The sequence below is a fragment of the Astyanax mexicanus genome, chromosome 3 (genome assembly GCF_023375975.1).
Source record: "Astyanax mexicanus isolate ESR-SI-001 chromosome 3, AstMex3_surface, whole genome shotgun sequence".
Classification (NCBI taxonomy): Eukaryota; Metazoa; Chordata; class Actinopteri; order Characiformes; family Acestrorhamphidae; genus Astyanax; species Astyanax mexicanus.
This window is the reverse complement of record NC_064410.1, coordinates 62,196,026-62,222,312: the sequence shown is the minus strand read 5'-3', so window position 1 is coordinate 62,222,312 and position 26,287 is coordinate 62,196,026. Positions and strand designations below refer to the sequence as shown.

General features: G+C 37.3%; 2 protein-coding genes across 7 annotated transcripts in view; both read left to right on the top strand.

Moving 5' to 3' along the window:
* osbpl3a (oxysterol binding protein-like 3a) overlaps nucleotides 1-9,578 on the top strand; it is a 43,885-nt gene extending 34,307 nt beyond the window's left edge. For 5 of the 6 annotated variants that reach the window (XM_049475988.1, XM_049475989.1, XM_049475985.1 and 2 more), the window contains 9 exons: nucleotides 744-979; nucleotides 1,753-1,890; nucleotides 2,369-2,432; nucleotides 2,524-2,602; nucleotides 3,553-3,703; nucleotides 6,380-6,524; nucleotides 7,111-7,237; nucleotides 8,672-8,794; nucleotides 8,896-9,578. In XM_049475988.1, the coding sequence (XP_049331945.1) occupies nucleotides 744-979; nucleotides 1,753-1,890; nucleotides 2,369-2,432; nucleotides 2,524-2,602; nucleotides 3,553-3,703; nucleotides 6,380-6,524; nucleotides 7,111-7,237; nucleotides 8,672-8,794; nucleotides 8,896-8,992 (1,160 nt within the window). In that variant the 3' untranslated portion in view covers nucleotides 8,993-9,578. The remainder of the gene's footprint in view (nucleotides 1-743; nucleotides 980-1,752; nucleotides 1,891-2,368; nucleotides 2,433-2,523; nucleotides 2,603-3,552; nucleotides 3,704-6,379; nucleotides 6,525-7,110; nucleotides 7,238-8,671; nucleotides 8,795-8,895) is intronic. The other variant, XM_049475990.1, reaches the window with a different exon arrangement.
* Nucleotides 1-13,097, top strand: part of wu:fc38h03 (acetylcholinesterase collagenic tail peptide) — a 761,412-nt gene extending 748,315 nt beyond the window's left edge. The window contains exon 20 of the mRNA XM_049475999.1: nucleotides 12,330-13,097. The gene's annotated coding sequence lies outside the window, so the exon portion shown is untranslated. The remainder of the gene's footprint in view (nucleotides 1-12,329) is intronic.
* Nucleotides 13,098-26,287: the final 13,190 nt, after the last annotated feature.

Here is a 26,287-nt window from a genome sequence, read left to right as displayed (position 1 = left end):
CACAATAAATTATTGTGCTCTAAAATCAGGTTTTTCAGTTTCACTGTTCAACCCCTGTATATGGACTATATTGCCAAAAAGATTTGCTTGCACATCCCAATGACTGAACTCTTGAATTCAGAGAATTACTTCCGTGTCCACAGGTGTACTGTATATTGTGTGTGTGTGTGTGTGTGTATAAAATATACAGCTCTGGATAAAATAAATAAGAGAGCACTTCAGTTTCCGAATCAGTTTCTCTGATTTTGCTATTTATAGGTTTATGTTTGAGTAAAATGAACATTGTTGTTTTATTCTATAAAATACAGACAACATTTCTGCCAAATTCCAAATAACAATATTCTCATTTAGAGCATTTATTAGCAGAAAATGAGAAATGACTGAAATAACAAAAAGATGCAAAAAAGCTTTCAGAAGTTTAAGAGTTCCGAAATCAATATTTGGTGGAATAACCCTGGTTGGTTTTTAATCACAGTTTTTTTTCATGCATCTTGGGATCATGTTCTCCTCCACCAGTCTTACACACTGCTTTTGGATAACTTTATGCTGCTTTACTCCTGGTGCAAAAATTCAAGCAGTTCAGTTTGGTGGTTTGATGGCTTGTGATCATCCATCTTCCTCTTGATTATATTCCAGAGTTAAGAGGTATAAGGTATATGAGGTATGACATGTCCCAGTTAAGAAAACAATGCATTTATTTAGTTATTAATAAATGTGTGTGTGTGTGTGTGTGTGTGTTACAGACAGCAGTAGTGTGAGTGTGATGCCCCGGCGCTCTCGTTTACCCAGTGCGTGTGTGAGTGAGGGGGTGAATCTCTGGAGTATACTATACTCTAACATCGGGAAAGACCTCTCTAAAGTCTCCATGCCCATCCAGCTCAACGAGCCAATCAGCACGCTGCAGAGACTGTGTGAGGAGATGGAGTACTGCCACCTGCTGGACACAGCCGCACACACACACGATCCAGACATGCGCATGGTGAGAAAACACACACACACACACACACACACTGTCTCTCTCTGTTTCTCTCTTTCTCTCTCTCTCTCTGTCTCTCTCTGTCTCTCTCTGTCTCTCTCTGTCTCTCTCTCTGTCTCTCTCCCTCTCTGTTTCTCTCTTTCTCTCTCTCTCTCTCTTTCTCTCTTTCTCTCTGAGATATTATAATACAGTATAAAAGCTCTAGTCTGCCAGACCTAAACCACACTACACTATACTGGGAAATTTCAGCATTAAAAAAAATAATCAGGATTTTAATTCATTTTTAAGTGACTGACACCACTGATATAATTTAATTAATATTCCTTATAAAGAACTCAAACACTAAAATGCATCCAGTAATATTCTTATGAAATAATATGTGTAGTTTAATCAGTAATGTAATGCTGTTTGTTTTTGTTGCTCATCGTTTGTTTGTTCCAACAAGATCTATAAGTTGGATTCTCTCATGATGACAGTAAGAGAGAATCCTGGTTTCAGTATTTAATAAAAGAGTTTGAGCCCCGTTACAATATTCCATCCCAAACAACTAAACATGATTATAATGAAGATTCATTGTTATTATGAAGTTAATAAAGGTGAGGCTATACAGAATGACCAGCCTCTTTATTTTTACCACCGTACCGTTACACCCCTAGTATACAATGTAACAAAGATTTTCTGGTGTGAAAATGCCCTTAAAACGGTCCAGCCAAACTCTGTTTCCCCCCTAAAGACTTATATTGTGTCTGTCTGTCTGTCCATCTGTCTGTCTGTAGGTGTATGTAGCAGCGTTTGCAGTGTCGGCGTATGCATGCTCTTACACCAGAGCTGGCATGAAGCCCTTTAACCCGATTCTGGGGGAAACGTACGAGTGTGAGCGCCCAGACAAGGGCTTCCGCTTCATCTCAGAGCAGGTATAACACACACACACACACACACACACTTCTACATCACTTCTACTCAGTGATAAAACTCCTGCATCCGGACTCGATCACATGACATTGAGTTCAGTAGCATTTTCACTCAATATAGTGTTTTTAACATGGATCTATGTTGAAACGCGTGCCCAAAGTGTAATTACGGTGCGCGGCAGTGAACAAATATCGATTTTATTAAAGGCGAGGAAACGAAACTCAGAGATGTGCGCCCGGACGGGCCTAAAATTACCGGAGGAGCACGGAGTTCAGAGAAAAACAGTAGATAATTCAGTAAGTTTCTCAGAGGACGTCTGAGAAAAACACGTACATGATCGTTCTGGACGGGAATAAAATCACAGAGGATAAAAAAAAAAAAAAACATAAAAGAGAAAATTACCCCAGAACCCCCCGAGAAACTAATTCCGTCTGAATAGGGTTACTCTCGCATTAAATACTCCTTTTTTGTGTGTTTCAGGTCAGTCACCACCCCCCTGTGTCTGCGTGCCACTGCGAATCCAAGAACTTCACACTGTGGCAGGGTGAGCACACACACACACACACACACACACACACACACACAGTGGTAGTGTACAGTATGTGCTGATGTACAGTGTAACCTCTCTGTTGTAGACGTGCGGTGGAAGAACAAGTTTTGGGGGAAGACGATGGAGATCGTGCCCATGGGTACCACCCACATAGTGCTGCCACGGTAACCCCCCATCCCTAACTCTGCCCCTCACTTTCCTTTCTTATACCAATATTGTAGATATTATATGAAAAATTCAGATAAACGTCCTCAAAAGAAAGTAGTAATAGTTCCAAAGTAACCCAGAGTAACTGTGTTAATTATAGTAGTGCAAAATGATCTTAATACAGGACACTGTGTAGTTCTATAATTACAGACTGTAGTTCTGTATCTGTTTCTCTGTATAAAGTTAAATAAAAATAAAATAGACTGATGAAGCTCATTGTAAATATAAATATAAGTATGCTGTCCGTCTCATTATTCCACAAATCTGTATCACAGCCCAGTGTTATATAACCCAAATTGAACTGGGCTGCGATTCAGATAATTTAATCATGTGTTGTGTTTCTTATACTGATCTTTAAATGCTTAAAAATCTTGTGCTCTCTCTGTCACACTCTCCCTCACTTTCTCTCTCGCACTCTCTCGCTCTCACACATGCTCTCTTTGTCTCTCCCTCTCTCTTGCACTTTTTTCACTCTCACACATGCTCTCTCTCGTTCGCTCTCTCTCGCACTTTCTCACCTCTTCTCTTTCTCTCTTTTGTTCGCTCTCTTGCTCACTTGATCTCAACGGTATACTCTCGCACTCTCACTTTCTCTTTTTTCTCTTTCTCGCTCACTCTCTTGCTCGCTCTCTCTCACCTTCTTTTCTCTCTTGCTCGCTCGGTCTCTCTCACTCTCACATGCTCTCTCTGAGCCTCCCTCTCGCTCGCTCCCTCTCTTTTTCTCTTACTCACTCTCACATGTTCTCTCACTATTTTCATGGTCTCTTGCCTGCTCTTTCTCTCTTTTTCTCTTTGTTTCTCGCTCACGTTCGCTCTTTCTCTCATTCGCTCTCTCTTTCTCTCTCATTCTCATGTTCTCTCGCTGTCTCTCTTTTTCTCTTGCTCTTACACTCTCTCTCTCTCTCAGGTTTGGGGATCATTATGAGCTGAACAGAGTGACGTCCTGTATTCATAATATTCTGAGTGGTCAGAGGTGGATTGAGCATTATGGAGAGATGACCATCAGAAACAGGGCGGCTGCAGAAAACGCAGGTCACTGCAAAGTTACCTTCTACAAGGTACCACCAAAAACGTCTGTCTGAACCCCCGTCTGAACCCCCGTCTGAACCCCCGTCTGAACCCCCGTCTGAACCCCCGTCTGAACCCCCGTCTGAACCCCTGTCTGAACCCCTGTCTGAACCCCTGTCTGAACCCCTGTCTGAACCCCTGTCTGAACGTCTGCCGTAACGTCTGCCGTAACGTCTGCCGTAACGTCTGCCGTAACGTCTGCCGTAACGTCCGTCTGAACGTCTGTCTGAACGTCTGTCGTAACGTCTGTCGTAACATCTGTCGTAGCGTCTGTCGTAACGTCAGTCTGAACATCAGTCTGAACGTCAGTCTGAACCCCCGTCTGAACCCCTGTCTGACTGTCTGTCTGAACATCAGTCTGAACATCAGTCTGAACGTCTGTCTGAACGTCTGTCTGAACGTCAGTCTGAAAATCAGTCTGAACGTCTGTCTGAACGTCTGTCTGAACGTCTGTCTGAACGTCTGTCTGAACGTCTGTCTGAACCCCCGTCTGACTGTCTGTCTGAACGTCTGTCTGAACGTCTGTCTGAACGTCAGTCTGAACGTCAGTCTGAACGTCAGTCTGAACGTCAGTCTGAACGTCTGTCTGAACGTCTGTCTGAACGTCTGTCTGAACCGCTGTCTGACTGTCTGTCTGAACGTCAGTCTGAACGTCAGTCTGAACGTCAGTCTGAACGTCTGTCTGAACGTCTGTCTGAACGTCTGTCTGAACGTCTGTCTGAACGTCTGTCTGAACGTCTGTCTGAACGTCAGTCTGAACGTCAGTCTGAACGTCTGTCTGAACACCTGTCTGAACATCTGTCTGAACCCCTGTGGAACTGTCTAACATTGTCTAAAGTCTAAAATGTAATAATTTATTACTAAAAAACATTAATACAAGTCCCTGTAGAAGAGAAGTACTGCCAATATATTAGGACTATCTGGTGCAGATAAATATCTTCAGAGCTTTTCTGGAGTCCATTCCTCCACAGACATTATTTCCCTGACCCTATAGCTCCCTCTAGTGGAGCACTGTAGTACTGAACACGAATAAAGAACACAGAATAATGTATATTTGTGAATTTGTCCTTATGTGTAGGTCCGTCACAATAACTGAAAATAATCTGTTTTACTCTAGATGATCTATTGTCATATAAATTCTAAAAACAAAAAAAAAGTGCAATTAACGATTAATGATCAGGAACATTAAGACATTGTATTTATATTTTATTTATATAATTTCTGTAGGATGTAGGCCTGTCAGGTTAATTGCAAAAAAAAAAAAACAGTCTGAAATGTACAGTAATATCGTTCATCAATTAATTGTGGAATGATGAAACATCCACACAAAAATAATTATCGGGACAAACCTATTAAGACATACAGTACTGTGCAAATGTTTTAGGCACCAAAGCAAATTACACTCATCCTCATATGATTTGAACAGATTCAAATAAACATTAATACAGTAAAACTTATCAAGAATTTCCTATTTTTAACTGTTATATATCCTGTGAGCCGAGCTGAAGAACAAAGTGTAGAGATTCCAGATTTCTCCTGGATGCTCCTCAGCCAGCATGTGAATATTATGTTCAGTTCCGTCAGCAGCTCACCTGATTTACCACATTTACCAATTTATCAATTTACCAAACCAGCTGTTGATTAATATGATGAGAACTAGAAATAATAACTCTATTAAACTCAGATGAGGAGGAGAGATTAGGAGATTGTTTTAAGGAAAATTGGGCTGTAAAACCTTTTCTGCTCTTTGTAAAATTGCTGTAATGTGTTTTACTGAGATAATAAACTCACTTACTGCACAGATAAGAAGTTTTTTCTTTACTAAAATTCCCACAGGGGCCTAAAACATTTGCATAATACTGGAGATTGGGGAAAAAAAATTGGTAGAATACTTCTCTGACAGTTACTCCAACAAAAGCAGTATAAACTGTTTTAATACTCTTAATACTCTTAATTTCAGATGAAACAATAAATAAACAGATATACAAATACTTTTATTCATAAACTATAGTTAATGTTGATCGATAATCAAATTCTTGTGTTTTATGACGTTTTGTTTTTTTTCGCACTATAAGGTGCAGTTAAAATCCTTTAATTTCCCCAAACATTGTCAGTGCTCCTTATAATAATGTATAAATTCTACCAGTCAGGTATTAAGGAGCAGTAAAGCCACTCTGCTGAAGTACAGAGTTATACAGGAGTTTCAGTTTAGTTCTCTGGTAGTATTAGCATTAGCCACCTAGCCATTAGGTATACCTAGCGCTAAGTTCTAGCTCTTTTGTCGTTCAGAGGTGAGCATTATTAGCCTGTAGCCTGCTGCTAACCTTGGCTAGCACTGCTGGAGCAGCATTAGCATTAGCCGCTAACTGCACTAAGCATTAGTTCTTTCGCCGTCCAGAGGAGAGTATATCGGACTGTAGTCTGTGTGTTTACAATGTTAAAATAAGCTACGTGGGACGAACGACTAGCTAATATCTCTCTGGCTTACCGGAAAACACTACTGGTTAGCTGCTAATGCTAATGCTGCTGCACCCAGCCTTAGTGGAAATCTGGAAATCTAAGCGTACTGTAAATAAACGGAAGTGCTTCACTCACCCATGAATATGTTTGACTGTGAAATAAAATAAAGTATATTATGTGTGTGTGTGTGTGTGTGTGTGTTTAAGGCGAGTTCTCGGGGTCTGAAGGTTAATAAGGTGGAGGCGGTGGTTACTGATGCAGAAGGGCGAGTGGTTCACTCTCTGTTTGGTAAATGGAACGAGGCCCTGTTCCTCGGAGAGCCGCCCTCAGCCCTGTGCGTCTGGAGAGCAAGTGAGTTTATACTTCAATATATAACAATATTTCTTTATTGTTTTACATAAAATACAAACATACAGGAGGTTTATTATACATTATATATTGTATTTATTGTGTATTGTGATCTACAGCTGGTTAAGTAAACCAGAATATATTTTATATTTAAGATTCTTCAAAGTAGCTCCTCTTGTTTAGATGATCAGTTTTGAACATCTCTGCTGGATTTTCTCAGTCAGTTTTATGAGGTAGAGTCACCTGGAATTCAGGCTTTCAGTTAACAGCTGTGCTGAACTCATCAAGAGTTAATTACTTGAATTTCTTGTCTCTTAATAAAGTGTTTGAGAGCATCAGTTAAAGTAAAGTAGTGAAGAGGTAGAGTTACATGTATACAGTGAATAGTGAATATTTGAGTAATGTTCGAATCCAGGTTATGAGAAACAACAACTACTCATCTAAATAAGGAAGAAAATCAGTCAGTTAATCTGAAAAGAAGAATTTCAAGAGCTTTGAAAGTATCCTCAAGTGCAGTCACTGCAAAGACCATCAAAAACGGTATAATGATGAAACTGGCACTCATCAGGACCTGTGTCTGTGTGTGTAGATCCCATGCCGGAGGATCATGAGCAGTTCTATGGATTTACTCAGTTTGCGATTGAGTTAAACGAGTTGGACGAGAACATCAAACCCTTCTTACCTCCAACAGACACTCGCTTTAGGCCAGACCAGAGGTACACACACACACACACACACACACACACACACACACACACACACACTGTTTCCTTACTGGTCCTGTCGTCCCCCCATGTTAATCCCCCCATCAATACCAAACTCATTCACTTAATCAGTCTTCAGGCTTTATACATTGTCTTCAGTGTCTTATTATCTCATATACGTCCAGCGAAGTGCCAAATCCTGCTGGAAAATGAAATCCGTGTCTCCATAAAAGTAAAAGCACGCAGTTACACACTAGACCTCGAGCAGTTTGGACTGTGTGTCTCTCCACTCTTCCTCCAGACTCTGCTCCCTTCATTTACTTTAAATGAAATGTAAAATTTACTGATGATCAGTGATGGATTGGAGAGACATGTCTGTCATCTGCTGCTGTTGATCCACTGTGTTTTATTATCAAGTCTAAAGTCAGTGCAGTTTTGCAAGCCACTGTATATAAACTGTATATACACATAAACTTTATGAAGTCAGTTATTAAAGCACTGATTGGTCATTTATCGTGACTCGCTGAAGTAATATTTACTGTGATAGAGCTCTGTGAAAGTTGAGTAATTACAGTCGTACTCCGGTGTATTATATGGGCATTTTACCATTTTACATTGACCATAATGTAAAGAAAGTTGCAGTTTTTGGCTGAAAACGAAATTGAACAAATCAGGCATTGGGTACAAAACTGAACACTGATTACTAGCTTTAATTAGTGGCTTTGATATATATTTGTCTTGCTTTTCAATGTAAAATTTTTAATATTTTCTCTTATTCAGCCAAAAATGGAAAAAGCTTTTTTGTTTTGTGATTTTCACCCAAATAACTAATAATTCCTAATTGTTTCCTGTACGTTTTCAATAATTGCAACGTATCGACCAAAGATCCAACAATTTATGCTGTTTTCACCTCATAACGTAAGTAAAAATAAGAGAGAACTTAAAAATTATGATTTTCTTTGATTTTACCAAATTAAAAACCTCTGGAATATAATCAAGAGGAAGATGAATGATCACAAACCATCAAACCACCAAACTGAACTGCTTGAATTTTTGCACCAGGAGTAAAGCAGCATAAAGTTATCCAAAAGCAGTGTGTAAGACTGGTGGAGGAGAACATGATGCCAAAATGCATGAAGAAAACTGTGATTAAAAACCAACCAGGGTTATTCCACCAAATATTGATTATTTCTGAACTCTTAAAACTTTATGAATATGAACTTGTTTTCTTTGCATTATTTGAGGTCTGAAAGCTCTGCATCTTTTTTTTTTTGTTATTTCAGCCATTTCTCATTTTCTGTAAATAAATGCTCTAAATGAGAATATTTTTATGTGGAATTTGGGAGAAATGTTGTCTGTAGTTTATAGAATAAAACAACAATGTTCATTTTACTCAAACATAAACCTGTAACACACAGTAACCGCACTGTCCTCACTCTGTCGCAGGTTATTGGAGGAGGGGAACGTCTCGGCGGCTGAAGAACAGAAGGAGCGAATCGAGGCTCTGCAGAGGGAGAGGAGGCGTGTCCTACAGGAGAACAACATGAGCCACGCCCCTCGCTTCTTCAAGTGCGTAAGATCTGAGTATGAGTGTAGCTGTGTGCAATACTGGGCTTCATATTTTCAAAATTCTGGACATTTCTGACTCTTTGTGTTTGATTTCTGGGCAGGCGGTCGGAGGATGACGCGTGGCTGAGCAACGGCACGTACTGGGAGCTGAGGAAAGATCCCGGCTTCAGCAAACTGGACTTCCCTTTACTGTGGTGACGAAACCAGGACTTTCCCTGAGTGCTGCACTGGATCTGAACTGGGGGAAAGCTGTAGATGTGTTGGACATTTGAGACACCAAGTGGGCAACACTAAATAAATATTAAACAGACGTTTACTGAGGTCTAAATGATACAAAAATTATTGTTTTAATTATTGTTATAAATATTTAATTGGTGTGCAGTAATTGCATTAATACTCCGGTGTATTGTATGGGCATTTTACCATTTTACATTGATCATAATGTAAAAAAATGCAGTTTTTGGCTGAAAACTAAATAGAACAAATCAGGCATTTGGTACAAACCTGAACACTGATTACTAGCTTTAATTAATAGCTTTAATATATATATTTATATATATATATTTGTCTTGCTTTTCAATGTAAAAAAATATATATATATGTATGTCTTTTCTCTTATTCAGTCAAAAATGGAAAAAGCTTTTTTGTTTGCGATTTTCAACCAAATAACTAATAATTCCTAATTATTTCCTGTATGTTTTCAATAATTGCAAAATATCGACCAAAGATCCAACAATTTATGCTGTTTTCACCTCATAAAGTCCAGACCAAAGCCTTCAACCAAGCTTAATGTGTGTGTTACATCATATTCTGCACGTTTAGTTCAGTGACTGAGCGCACTAAACATCTTTACTACGTTGTGTCGTACGTATATCTTCAGAAAATATGAATTTAAAAAAACTAAACATTTTAGCAACCACTTACCAACCCCATAGCAACCACCACGGGTACCTTAGCAACACATTAGAAACCACCTAGCAACCACTTACCAACACCATAGCAACCACCACAGATACCAAAGCAACACTTTAGCAACCACTTACCAACCCCATAGCAACCACCACGGGTACCTTAGCAACACATTAGAAACCACCTAGCAACCACTTACCAACACCATAGCAACCACCACAGATACCAAAGCAACACTTTAGCAACCACTTACCAACCCCATAGCAACCACCACGGGTACCTTAGCAACACATTAGAAACCACCTAGCAACCACTTAGCAACACCATAGGAACGACCACAGATACTGTAGCATTACCATAGCAACCACCTAGTAACTGCTAAGCAACACCATAGCAACAACCACAGATACCAAAGCAACACCTTAGCAACCACTTACCAACACCATAGCAACCATTTAGCAACATCTTAGCAACCACTTAGCCACACCATAGCAACCACCACAGATACTGTAGCAATACCTTAGCAACCACCAAGTAACTGCTTAGCAACACCATAGCAACCACCACAAATACAATTGCATTGCCTTAGCAACCACTTACCAATACCATAAAAACCACCACAGATACCATAGCAACACTTTAGCAACCACCTACCAACACCTTAGCAAGCACTTAGCAAGACCATAGCAACAACCACAGATACTCTAGCAATACCTTTGCAACCACCTAGTAACTGCTTAGCAACACCATAGCAACCACCACAGATACTGTAGCAATACCTTAGCAACCACCAAGTAACTGCTTAGCAACACCATAGCAACCACCACAAATACAATTGCATTGCCTTAGCAACCACTTACCAATACCATAAAAACCACCACAGATGCCATAGCAACACTTTAGCAACCACCTACCAACACCTTAGCAAGCACTTAGCAAGACCATAGCAACAACCACAGATACTCTAGCAATACCTTTGCAACCACCTAGTAACTGCTTAGCAACACCATAGCAACCACCACAGATACTGTAGCAATACCTTAGCAACCACCAAGTAACTGCTTAGCAACACCATAGCAACCACCACAAATACAATTGCATTGCCTTAGCAACCACTTACCAATACCATAAAAACCACCACAGATACCATAGCAACACTTTAGCAACCACCTACCAACACCTTAGCAAGCACTTAGCAAGACCATAGCAACAACCACAGATACTCTAGCAATACCTTTGCAACCACCTAGTAACTGCTTAGCAACACCATAGCAACCACCACAGATACTGTAGCAATACCTTAGCAACCACCAAGTAACTGCTTAGCAACACCATAGCAACCACCACAAATACAATTGCATTGCCTTAGCAACCACTTACCAATACCATAAAAAACACCACAGATACCATAGCAACACTTTAGCAACCACCTACCAACACCTTAGCAAGCACTTAGCAAGACCATAGCAACAACCACAGATACTCTAGCAATACCTTTGCAACCACCTAGTAACTGCTTAGCAACACCATAGCAACCACCACGGATACAATAGCAACGCCTTAACAACAACCTAGCAACAACATAGCAACCAGCCGCGAGTCTGCACTGCAGTTTCTGCAGCTGAGTAAGTGCTGTGATGGTACTGCGGTGTGGTTTGTAGTGAAATGTTGTGTAAGTTGTGTAAATTGTGCAGGCTGCTCTGTGGGCTGTTTATTTATATATAAAGGGAAGATCGGGGTTATTGGGTCATTAGCAGCATGTTCTGCTTCAGTTATGATACACCAACTGCATCCAGTATCTCAGTACACACTTTATAATACTGATAATCAATCAATCAACTAATCAATCAATCAATCAATTAATCAATCAGCCTTTATATAAACTCAGAGCACGTTGAGGGTGGCCCTCATTTACAATAAAGCCAAACCGATACACAGTGAATGGATTGTCAAAGAAAATTATATATATATATATATTGCTAAAGACAGAGCTTTTTAATAAAATAATATATGAATATTATATGAGATAAAATAAGATACAAAACAAATCAATAAATAAATGAAAGCATCATTATCGGTTATTAATAGATAATTACTTTTCTAAAAGGTTTTATCTTATTATTTGTAATTTTCACTTTTCTCAGTGATGTGAATCAGGCAGTTGTTTTTTTTGTATTGTATCAAAATTTCTTACAAATATAAATAATCCTAAATTAATTGGAATAAAATATATTTTTCTTCATTAACTTTTATTTAAATTTCTACCAGTCAAAAGTTTGGACATACCTTAAATTCAGTGGTTTTTCATTATTTTAAAATGTTCTGTATTGTACATTAAAACTAAACTCATCCAAACTATGAAGAAAAAACAAAAAACATTACATTCTTGTTTAGATGATCAGTTTTGAACATCTCTGCTGGATTTTCTCAGTCAGTTTTATGAGGTAGAGTCTCCTGGAATTCAGGCTCTCAGTTAACAGCTGTGCTGAACTCATCAAGAGTTAATTACTTGAATTTCTTGTCTCTTAATAAAGTGTTTGAGAGCATCAGTTAAAGTAAAGTAGTGAAGAGGTAGAGTTACAGGTATACAGTGAATAGTGAATATTTGAGTAATGTTCGAATCCAGGTTATGAGAAGCAACAACTGCTTAATTAAATAAAGATTAAAAAATACTTTAAGAAATGAAGGTCAATTAATTCAAAAAGAAGAATTTCAAGAGCTTTGAAAGTTTACTGCAATCATTGCAAAGACCATCAAACGCATTATAATGATGAAACTGGCACTCATCAGGAACCACAAAAAACTGCAAGTTTCCCCAGATAAGAGCACCTAAATGCTAAGTTACTACATGATTCCTTATGTGTTCCTTCATAATCTAATAGATCACTTCACTATTCATTTACTATGTAGTAAAACTTTTGACTGGTATAGTTATATATATATATATATTGCAGCTCTAGCTCTGTTAGATAAACAGGAAATTCTGGATAACCTCAAATACAGAACTATTATCTCCAAACAGCGTCTTCTAAACATTTAAAAACAGAGGTCAGCGTGCTCTCTTTCAGTTTTAGCAGGAAATTCTTCTGTTTTTTTAGTTTTTACTTTGAATTACATCAGAAAACTAACATCAGCACATTTTTTAATTTGCGTGGATTAACAGAGAATAACAGAGAATAATCACAGTGTAAAGTTAATTTAATCCAGCAACAGTTTAATACAGTGAACAGTGCAGTAAATCAGCCAAAACAGCATGAAAAGCATCCAAATACTGTATATTAACCTTCACAACACATTGATAATCACTGAATAAAGCATTTATAAAGCATAATTTATATATTTCTGAACATTTTGTGACTTTACTCAGTGAATAAATGAGATTGTATTAATATAACATGAATGAGTGTTGGTTGTTACATTTAAAATGTCATATATATATATATATATATATATATATATATATATATATACGGTTTATATATATACGGTATATATATATACGGTTTATGAGAGTGAAAAACTCTTATTTAACCCTTAAAACCCTGCGTACGGATTTTACGTCCAAAACCGCATCTAGTTTTCTCATCTTAATTACTCAGGAATTCCTTCACACATAAACATAATCCATATATGGTTAGAAAGGGCGGAGCTTACTGCTTCCCAGTGCAGTAAAGCTAAATCTACAAGAAACCCATTGAGAGAAAAACACCTAAAAAAGTTTAAAGATCTCCTTCCCCAACCAATATTATTTACCTTTAGTGCTTCAAACATATTTACCACTTAGCAACCACTTAGCCACACCATAGGAACGACCGCAGATACTGTAGCAATACCATAGCAACCACCTAGTAACTGCTTAGCAACACCATAGCAACAACCACAGATACCAAAGCAACACCTTAGCAACCACTTACCAACACCATAGCAACCAACACAGATACCGTAGCAACACTTTAAAAACCACCTACCAACACCTTAGCAACTGTTTAGCAACATCTTAGCAACCACTTAGCCACACCATAGCAACCACCACAGATACTGTAGCAATACCTTAGCAACCACCAAGTAACTGCTTAGCAACACCATAGCAACCACCACAAATACAATTGCATTGCCTTAGCAACCACTTACCAAGACCATAAAAACCACTACAGATACCATAGCAACACTTTTTAGCAACCACCTACCAACACCTTAGCAAGCACTTAGCAACACCATAGCAACAACCACAGATACTCTAGCAATACATTTGCAACCACTTACCAACACCATAGCAACCAACACAGATACCGTAGCAACACTTTAAAAACCACCTACCAACACCTTAGCAACCGTTTAGCAACATCTTAGCAACCACTTAGCCACACCATAGCAACCACCACAGATACTGTAGCAATACCTTAGCAACCACCAAGTAACTGCTTAGCAACACCATAGCAACCACCACAAATACAATTGCATTGCCTTAGCAACCACTTACCAAGACCATAAAAACCACTACAGATACCATAGCAACACTTTTTAGCAACCACCTACCAACACCTTAGCAAGCACTTAGCAACACCATAGCAACAACCACAGATACTCTAGCAATACATTTGCAACCACCTAGTAACTGCTTAGCAACACCATAGCAACCACCACGGAAAAACTCTAATTACTCAGGAATTCCTTCACACATAAACAAAATCCATATATGGTTAGAAAGGGCGGAGCTTACTGCTTCCCAGTGCAGTAAAGCTAAATCTACAAGAAACCCATTAAGAACAAAAACACCTAAAAAAGTGAAAAATCTCCTTCCCCAACCAATATTATTTACCTTTAGTGCTTCAAACACATTTATATGATGTTTCAAAAACCAAATAATATCAGTAAATAAAGACTCAAAAGTGTCCACAGAAAAAGACACTGTGAAACTACCTGCTTTACTCAAACTAAAGCTAGGTATGGTGTGCGCACTACTTTATATAGTTTTTATTTTACTTGCATATTATTTTTGCACTAAACATTTTTATTTATTTAGACTAAAAAGTTTACATTTTTCTATATATTGTAGTTTTCTTTGTGTCCTGATTAAAATAGTGAAAGGCATAGGCTGCTCTGAGCAGGGTTGCCAGGTCCAACAAAAATATCCAGCCCAAAATCAGTCTAAAACCCGCCCTTCAGAAGCTTAAAATAGCCCAAAATATATGTCTATCACACGTTCGAAGCAAATGGCAAAACCACTATGAGTGTACGACTATTTTTTTTTAGTAGTATTGCTATATTTTAAAAATGTGTTAATATTATTGTAACATTAGTGTTTTATCAGTTGTTTTATAACAGTTTTATATCCCAGTCAAGAACATTTGCTAATAACATAATTAGCACAAAAAAAGAAAGAACTGACATTTATTTACTCATTTACTCATGTTCTTGCCCCTCCTACACTCTTTTTTCCTCTTTAACATTTTTTTCATCGCCTGGTGATTTCTGGTTACACTGTGATCTCTCTCTCTCTCTCTTTCTCTATTTCTCTCTCTCTCTCAAAAGTACAGCCCACTACCCCTCAATTTTCACCCGCGACTGGATTTTAAAACAAGCCCAATTTGGCGGGAAAACCGCAAACATGGCAACCCTGGCTCTGAGTGTCAGGATTTAGTATCTACATGTATCCTAGAGGTGTGATTATTGATTATCAAGAAAAATTAAATAAATCCGTCTGATGCTGTTTCTCCATGTATTTTATCAAAGTAATAATTAATAAACCATGTAATGAACTCAAATCATCAATATTCTTATGCTTTCAACTCATAAACACTCTAGTCTAAACATTTTTGAAAATATATCTTAGGTGTGAATATATTTAAAGTCTATAGATTCAAAAATAAGTACAAAAATAAATAAAAAACATGTGCTTGATACAATTTTGACTAAAACATAAAACATGATCAGTTCCAGGAAAAATAACAATTCTGCTTCCTTTTACATTTTAAATGATTGTATTTTTGAGCAGCCGTATGTCTTCTGGAGTAAAAGAGATCAGGGCATGTGTCTGTCTGATATAATTACTGTGTTATAAGACCTGAAAGAGGAACTGAAAACAAAAACGGAGAAAAAACACATAAAAAACAGCCTAGAGTTCAAAGGTTTACATTACATTACATTACATTACATTACATTACATTTGGCAGACGCTTTTGTCCAAAGCGACTTACAATAGTCAAGTACAATGTAAAATAAGTTTAAAGGTAAAACATCTTTGGATAGGGATTAAAGGAGGTCAAAGGGAGATAATGGGACAGAGGAGTGAAGGAGAGGAAGAAGGAAATGAGGTTAGAAGTAGTTAGTGTGTTAGAGGTGTTAGGAGAGTAAGTGCTCTTTGAAGAGCTCTGTCTTCAGGAGTTTATTAAAGATAGCGAGAGATTCTCCTGATCTGGTAGTAGAAGGTAGTTAGTTAGAGGTGTTAGGAGAGTAAGTGCTCTTTGAAGAGCTCTGTCTTCAGGAGTTTATTAAAGATAGTGAGAGATTCTCCTGATCTGGTAGTAGAAGGTAGTTAGTTAGAGGTGTTAGGAGAGTAAGTGCTCTTTGAAGAGCTCTGTCTTCAGGAGTTTATTAAAGATAGCGAGAGATTCTCCTGATCTGGTAGTGGAAGGTAGTTTGTTCCACCATTGGGGAACTCTGTATGAGAACAGTCTGGATTGCTTTGTGTGAATGTTTGGCAAAGCGAGGCGACGTTCATTTATGGTTTAATGCATAAAAGAACATTTCCAGTACATTAAACATTCACACTTCTACTGAATTTCTGCTCTGAATTTCTCTTTCTAAATAGAAAGATCATTCCTAGAATTTGAGGTCATGAGGTCATTAATAGGAGATTAATAGGCAAATGTCCATATATGGCTTTATGAATATACTACTCATTGCTTAAGAATGTGTAGACAGCCTTTAAATAAAGTGTTTAAACTAAAAACTAAAAAATAATGAGATTTTCTTAACTGGGATTTTCTTAAATTAAACACACAGGCTTGGACTCTATTTGCTTTCATTTAAAGGCTTAAAACAAACTCCCCGGTACGGAGGCCATGGTAATTTGTACCTAAAAACAGAGCTGTATTATATAATTTATTAACATGAATAAACTGATATACAGCTCTGGAAAAAAAAATAAGATATCACTTAAAAATGATGAGTTCAAACCACCTAGTAACTGCTTAGCAACACCATAGCAACCACCACGGATACAATAGCAACACATAGGCAACCACCTACCAACACCTTAGCAACTGCTTAGCAATCACTTAGCAACACCATAGCAACCACCACTTATACTGTATTAATAAAACTAAAAATTAAAAACCTCTGGAATATAATCAAGAGGAAGATGGATGATCACAAACCATCAAACCAAAGTGAACTGCTTGAATTTTTGCACCAGGAGTAAAGCAGCATAAAGTCATCCAAAAGCAGTGTGTAAGACTGGTGGAGGAGAACATGATGCCAACATGCATGAAAAACTGTGATTAAAAACCACCAGGGTTATTCCACCAAATATTGATTATTTCTGAACTCTTAAAACTTTATGAATATGAATTTGTTTTCTTTGCATTATTTGAGGTCTGAAAGCTCTGCATCTTTTTTTTTTGTTATTTCAGACATTTCTCATTTTCTGTAAATAAATGCTCTAAATGAGAATATTTTTATTTGGAATTTGGGAGAAATGTTGTCTGTAGTTTATAGAATAAAACAACAATGTTCATTTTACTCAAACATAAACCCTTTGTGTCTTGCTCTATTGTTTTATTTGGTAAAAGGAAAGATAATAATGATCTTATATGAAATACTAATGTCAGTAAAAAATTAAGAAGTAAATATGCTGAAGAAGTGTGTGTTTTATTTGTTGTGTTTCTGATTATTTTGAATGTAAATATACAGAAACATTGACTAACACGCTTATGTATGTACACTGATGTGCCAAAAGTCATGGGACAGTAGTACAGCAGTACTACAACTTCAGTTTCTGAATCAGTTTCTCTGATTTTGCTATTTGTAGGTTTATGTTTGAGTAAAATGAACATTGTTGTTTTATTCTATAAACTACAGACAACATTTCTCCCAAATTCTGGATCAAAATATTCTCATTTAGAGCATTTATTTACAGAAAATGAGAAATGTCTGAAATAACAAAAAAAAAAAAAGATGCAGAGCTTTCAGACCTCAAATAATGCAAAGAAAACAAGTTCATATTCATAAAGTTTTAAGAGTTCAGAAATCAATATTTGGTGGAATAACCCTGGTGGTTTTTAATCACAGTTTTCATGCATCTTGGCATCATGTTCTCCTCCACCAGTCTTACACACTGCTTTTGGATAACTTTATGCTGCTTTACTCCTGGTGCAAAAAATCAAGCAGTTCAGTTTGGTGGTTTGTTGGTTTGTGATCATCCATCTCTCATCATCCAAGTGGTTTACGTGGTTTTAATGGTTTTAATGGATTAATGAAAGAGTCTCACCCACAGGAAATAAACTCTCTATAATCAGTTACTGATCTTCCTTCCTGTGACCTGTTTACCGGACAAACAGGAAGAAGCCCATCATCCTCTCAGCTGTATACAGAATTTATTTACAGCATCTCTTACTGATTCATCTTTATTACAGGGAGATTTTAACTCTTTAATACTTATTTATTCATTTATTTAATCATCAGATAATATTCAATTGTTTAAAATATTTATAATAAAGTAATAAATTAGAATAATTAGTTATTTAAATAGCAGTATTTTGTCTGTAAGCAGCAGTTCATTTTGAATTATTACTGTTAGAACATTTAAGGGCCGTATATTACAGTGCCTTGCAAAAGTATTCGACCCCCTACAAACTTTTCAATCTTTTGCCACATTTCAGGTTCAAACATAAAGATATGAAATTGTCTTTTTTTTTTAAAGCATTAACAACAAGTGCAACAAAATCATGAAGTGGAACCAAATTTATTGGATATTTTAACTTTTTTTATTAATAAAAAACTGAAAAGTGGGCCGTGCAATATTATTAATCAGCCCCTTTACTTTCAGTGCAGCTGAAACTCACTCCAGATGTTCAGTGAGGATCTCTGAATGACTAATGTTGAATAAATAGAATCACCTGTGTGTGATAAAGTCTCTGTATAAATGCTTCTGCTCTGTGATCAGAGTCTCAGAGTTCAGGTTAAAGCTCAGAGAGCATCATGAAGACCAAGGAAAAACACACCAGGCAGCTCCGAGATACTGCTGTGGAGAAGTTTAAAGCCGGGTTTGGATACAAAAAGATTTCCCAAGCTTTAAACTCAATCTCAAGCAGCACCGTGCAAGAGATCATACTGTAATGGAGGGAGTAGCAGACCACCGCAAATCTACTAACCAAGACCCGAACGTCCCTCTAAACTTTCAGCTCAAACAAGACTGAGAGAACTGATCAGAGATGCAGCCAAGAGACCCATGATCACTCTGGATGAACTGCAGAGATCTACAGCAGAGGTAGAAGAATCAGTCTATAGGACAACAGTCAGTCATACACTGCACTAATCTGGCCTTTATGGAAGAGTGGCAGGAAGAAAGCTATTTCTCAAAGATATCCATTAAAAATTTTTCATTTCAAGTTTCCCACAAGCCACCTGGGAGACACACCAAACATGTGGAAGTAGGGGCTGTGATCAGATAAAACCAAAACCGAACTTTTTAGCCACAATGCAAAACATTATGTTTGGTGTAAAAGTAACACAGCTCGTCATCCTGAACACACCCCACATCCCCACTGTGAAACATGGTGGTGGCAGCATCATGGTTTGGGTCTGCTTTTCTTCAGCAGAAACAGATTTGGGAAGAAGGTTAAAATTGATGGGAAGATGGATGGAGCTAAATTGTTTCCCACAAATTATAATTTCATATCTTTATGTTTGAAGCCTGAAATGTGGCAAAAGGTCGAAAAGTTCAAGGGGGTTGAATACTTTTGCAAGGCACTGTATATATGTTTTTTAATTTCTGCCTGTCACAGTCTGAATTTTAGAAATATTTTAAATTAATTAACATAACTAATTACCACAGAACCTACTAATCGAATCACAGTGCCATTTATATATATATATATATATATATATATATATATATATATATATATATATATATATATATATATATATATATATATATATCAAACACCAGCCATTAATTAATCTCAGAAAACTGTTAGCATCATCAGTTAGCTGATAGCCATTATGGCTAATCTGCCATATTGAGCTTCATAATAAAAGTCCCAAAGGCCATATTAATGAAAGGATGTAGTATATACAAAAAACTGGTTATTTTGTTTTGACTATTTCATTCTATTTGAATGTAATAATTTAAAAATTATAACAATATAACAATGTTTACAATATGATAAGATACACTCTTATTCTGAAGTAAACATTTTGAGAAGTGTGCATGAAGTCATAAGATGTGAATTGTCTGACAGCAACACCATTGCAACCAATTGGTATACCATAGCAACATCACTGCAACACATTTGCAACCCCCTGGTATACCATAGTAATTACATACCAACCACGGTATACCATAGCAACCACATAGCAGTGTGACTGCGAACACCTGGGATACCACAGTAAGCGCCTTACAAACATTTTAAATTATCTTAGAAACAACATTATTAAACAATAGCAACCACTTAGCAACACCAGTATCACCACCTGGGATACCTTTGCAACCACTTAGAAATATCATGGTAACTATAGCGCTATAGACACAAACAAAGTACCAACGTAGTACCAACGTAGAAACCTATAGAACCGCCCTGGAATACCACTGCAACCTCATAGCAACAGCCTAGCAACTACATGGGAGCAGGAACCACTTCCTGTGTTTCCTTCAGTAAATACACTTTTCTAATTAAATATTGTTAAAATCTATTTCCAGTCAGTTTCTTCACATATATACTGTACAGCAGCAGTTTATCAGTCAGGTTAAAGAGGTGAGGCACATAAAAGACTGATAATAATAAATTAATAAATGTTTAAATACATAAATGTGTTTTCAGGAGGCATCATTCCTGTTTTTTGCTCAGGACTCCTGTTACAGTGATAGATGGATGGATGGATCCACTCACTCACTTACTCACTCACTCACTTACTCACTCACTCAATTACTCACTCACTCACTTACTCACTCACTCAATTACTCACTCACTCACTTACTCACTCACTCACTCACTCACTCACTTACTCACTCACTCACTCACTTACTCACTCACTCACTCACTTACTCACTCACTTACTCACTCACTCACTCACTCACTCACTTACTCACTCACTTACTCACTCACTTACTTACTCACTCACTCACTCACTCACTTACTCACTCACTTACTCACTCACTCACTCACTCCCTTACTCACTCACTTACTTACTCACTCACTCACTCACTTACTCACTCACTCACTCACTTACTCACTCACTCACTCACTTACTCACTCACTTACTCACTCACTCATTCACTCACTTACTCACTCACTTACTTACTCACTCACTCACTTACTCACTCACTCACTCACTTACTCACTCACTCACTTACTCACTCACTTACTCACTCACTCACTCACTCATTCACTCACTTACTCACTCACTTACTTACTCACTCACTCACTCACTCACTTACTCACTCACTTACTCACTCACTCACTCACTCCCTTACTCACTCACTTACTCACTCACTCACTCACTTACTTACTCACTTACTCACTCACTTACTCACTCACTTACTCACTCACTTACTTACTCACTCACTCACTCACTCACTTACTCACTCACTCACTCACTCACTTACTCACTCACTCACTCACTCACTCACTTACTCACTTACTCACTCACTTACTCACTCACTTACTCACTCACTCACTCACTTACTCACTCACTCACTCACTCACTCACTTACTCACTCACTTACTCACTCACTTACTTACTCACTCACTCACTTACTCACTTACTCACTCACTTACTCACTCACTTACTCACTCACTTACTCACTCACTCACTTACTCACTCACTTACTCACTCACTTACTCACTCACTCACTTACTCACTCATTACTCACTCACTCACTTACTCACTCACTTACTCACTCACTCACTTACTCACTCACTCACTCACTTACTCACTCACTCACTTACTCACTCACTTACTCATTCACTTACTCACTCACTCACTTACTCACTCACTTACTCACTCACTCACTCACTTACTCACTCACTTACTCACTCACTCACTTACTCACTCACTTACTCACTCACTCACTCACTTACTCACTCACTTACTCACTCACTCACTTACTCACTTACTCACTTACTCACTCACTCACTTACTCACTCACTCACTTACTCACTCACTCACTTACTCACTCACTCACTTACTCACTTACTCACTCACTCACTCACTTACTCACTCACTCACTCACTTACTCACTTACTCACTCACTTACTCACTCACTCACTTACTCACTTACTCACTTACTCACTCACTCACTTACTCACTCACTCACTCACTCACTTACTCACTCACTCACTTACTCACTCACTCACTTACTCACTCACTTACTCACTCACTCACTCACTCACTCACTCACTCACTCACTCACTCACTTACTCACTCACTCACTCACTCACTTACTCACTCACATACTCACTCACATACTCACTCACTCACTTACTCACTCACTCACTCACTCACTCCCTCACTTACTCACTTACTCACTCACTCACTCACTCACTTACTCATTTACTCACTCCCTCACTCACTCACTTACTCACTCACTCATTTACTCACTCACTCACTCACTCACTCACTTACTCACTTACTCACTTACTCACTTACTCACTCACTCACTTACTCACTCACTTACTCACTCACTCACTCACATACTCACTCACTTACTCACTCACTCACTCACTCCCTCACTTACTCACTTACTCACTCACTCACTCACTCACTTACTCATTTACTCACTCACTCACTCACTCACTCCCTCACTTACTCACTTACTCACTCACTCACTCACTCACTTACTCATTTACTCACTCCCTCACTCACTCACTTACTCACTCACTCATTTACTCACTCACTCCCTCACTCACTCACTCACTCACTCACTCACTCACTCACTCACTAACTAACTAACTTTATTGATCCCCGAGGGGAAATTCTAGACATCCAGCAGCAGGTATAATACACAAAGTTACAAAATAAAATATAAAGATACATATAAATACAATCAAATAGAAAATAGAATGTACAATGTAAAAAAAACAGTGTGTCTTTAGTGTGGGTGTGTGTGTAATGTAGAATGGAGGTAGTGCAGTTGAACAATAGACAGTGAACACCAGTTGATAAAGTGCATAAAGTGAGGATAACTGATGTCAGCCATACAGAAAGTGCAGATACACAGTTATATAATGATTCAAATTCAGCAGTGCAAAAGATACGTAAACAGTAGATGAAGGAACTATTGAATGAAGTACTAGTGCAAAATAGGGTAGAACTATAATACCTCATTTCCTCCTTTCTACTCTAATCTCTCCCATTCAGAACAGAGAGTGACGTTTCTCACATTGTGAAATAGTTTCCATGCTTCATCACCCTGTATATTCACGTCACAACCACTGACACCAATATCATCTACATAGGGGTGGTTGACATATTTGCCTATAAAAATGTTTTTAAAAAAATATATATAAAATTTAAGTAATGGAAATCACTGGGTTATATTCTACCAACTCTAATCTTTCCAAATATATATATATATATATATATGGTTTTGTAGATTTTTTCTAGAAATTTACATTTATTACTAGTTTACGGTCTTAGAGACTAAAATTGTCATATGGTGCACTAAAAATGATGAGTAAAAGTGACTTAAAAGTTTTGCAACTTTCTGCCTTTCCTTTTTTTAAGTAAATTTAATTTCAGATAAATTTAAGTAGAGTAAATAAGTGAACTGATCTTCTTTTTTAGTAAACTTTACTTCAGTTAGTTAAGTTGAACCACTGAATATTTTTTAAAGTGTGTAAACGTGTTTGATCTGTAGCTGAAGACGTGTTGAATTGTTCATGCTGTTCTTGTTCTGTTTCGAATATGTATTTAGATTTAATAAAATTATTTTAATTACTGTGATATTTCACTGTAACATAACATTTCACAAAACATAAAACGCAAAAAAAGACGTACTAATTCTCTTGATTAATCATGGGTGTGGTTGATTTTGGGCGTAACCTGAAATAAACCAATCAGAGTGTCACTTACTTGCTCATCCTTCTTTTTAAGGGTCAGGTGAGCTCTGTCTTTGGTGGATTGCTATTTTAACGGTGCAGCTACCTGGACGTGTCCAACAAACGCTTCTTCTCAGCAGAAGAAACTGAGCTGCTGGTTGACGCTGTGAAGAAGGAGCTCCAGCAGCTCATTTATTATGGGAACAGTAATGTTATTTTATTTACTATTCTGGGTTTGTTCTGTGCTGCCAAGATAGCAATGAACGTCTGACTGTTGGCGACTGTTGGCGTCTAGGTTTTATTCAGTCAGTGGAGCTCCTGTATTTTCTGATTTGTATTTCCGACAGTAATACACCAGAAATGTACCTGAACACATATCATTTCTGTATCAGTAGTGAAGCACCAGTGAAGCTGTAGTGCATCTCTGCTCTACAGCACTACTTTAGAGAGGTGAAACCACAGCTTCCTGTTTATTTAAGAGGTGGTAAACGGTGCTACCACACTGCGACAGTGTTAAAACCCTTCACACGTCTACGTCTACACAACCGTCTCACAGTAGAACACTTTCTAACTTTCTCATACTCTTTTTCACAGAGTATTTATTTTATATAACAGATCAGATGTGTAATAAATGCTTTATATTTCACTGCTCTGGTTTGCTGTATTTAAAGGTGAAAGTTTCAGGTTGACAGAGGCGGAGGAACTGGAACAATCTGAACAGCGTGATGTAAAAAACCCTAAAATACCCCTGATGTAGGTGGAGGATGCGGGAGTTCCATCTGCAGGTCTGATAAACAGACAGTGCTGTAAGAGTCGTTGGGTAAAAGTGACGTATCTTTCTGCTCTGTCTGGCAAATCCAATGGATAAATCTGGGTTTGGCGGTTCCAGAAGAGCTGTAGAATGACCTGTCTGACCTGTCTGCCACACTGAAAAAAAATCATGAGTAAAATTAACTTTAAAAAAGTGTCGCAACTTTCTGCATTTGCTTTTTTTAAGTAAATTTAATTTCAGATAAATTTAAGTAACTTCAACTCAATTTCAAGACTTAAATCAATCCCTTCTTTTAGTAAACTTTACTTCATTTATTCTTGCTGAATCTTTTGCTAAATATTTGAATGTGTGTTTTAACTAAAGTTATTTACATTTCAGTAATATTGTATAAATGAAGTAATTGTGATTAGGTAATATTGTATGCAGAGATTAAGTAAAGTTTACTAAAAGAAAGGATTGATTCAGTAAAAATAAATGAAGTAAAGTTTACTAAAAGAAAGGATTGATTCAGTGAAAATAAATGAAGTAAAGTTTACTAAAAGAAAGGATTGATTCAGTGAAAATAAATGAAGTAAAGTTTACTAAAAGAAAGGATTGATTCAATAAAATAAATGAAGTAAAGTTTAATAAAAGAAAGGATTGATTCAGTAAAAATAAATGAAGTAAAGTTTCCTAAAAGAAAGGATTGATTCAGTAAAAATAAATGAAGTAAAGTTTACTAAAAGAAAGGATTGATTCAGTAAAAATAAATGAAGTAAAGTTTACTAAAAGAAAGGATTGATTCAGTAAAAATAAATGAAGTAAAGTTTACTAAAAGAAAGGATTGATTCAGTAAAAATAAATGAAGTAAAGTTTACTAAAAGAAAGGATTGACTGAAGTTCAGTTCACTTATTTACTCTGTGTAACATTTAAATCTCAAAAACCGAGCTGAAGTTACTTTAATTTATCTGAAATTAAATTTACTTTAAAAAAAACAAATGCAGAAAGTTGCGAAACTTCTTTTGAAGTAAATTTTACGCATCATTTTTTTTCAGTGCAGGTGTAAAGTTTGGTAGAGGGGGGATCATGGTATGGGGTTGTTTTTTGGAAGCTGTGATCAGCACCTTACTTCCAGTGAATTGAACACTTAATGCTTTAGAATACCAAAATATTTTAGACAGTTTCACGCTTTCTACTTTGCAGAAACAGTTTTGGGACGGCCTCTTCCTGTTTCTATACGGGTAATTGATTAATTAAGCGAGTTTTTTGTAGAGGAAGAACTGGACTGGCCTGCCCAGAGTCCCGACCTCAACCTGATAGACCAACTTTGTGATGAGTTTAAGCAGGGGATGTGCTTCTAAAGGAATGGTTAAAATGGCCATAAACACACTCCTAAACCTTGTTTATAGCCTGTTGAAGAGTTGAAGCTGTTGTAGCTGCAAAGGCTAGACTGATTTTATATTAAACCCTGCATGCCACAATATATACTAGTCATAAAAAGTAATAAAATCAATTATGAATGATAAGTAACAGCTTAACAGAGTTTCCATCACAATGAGTTCCACTGT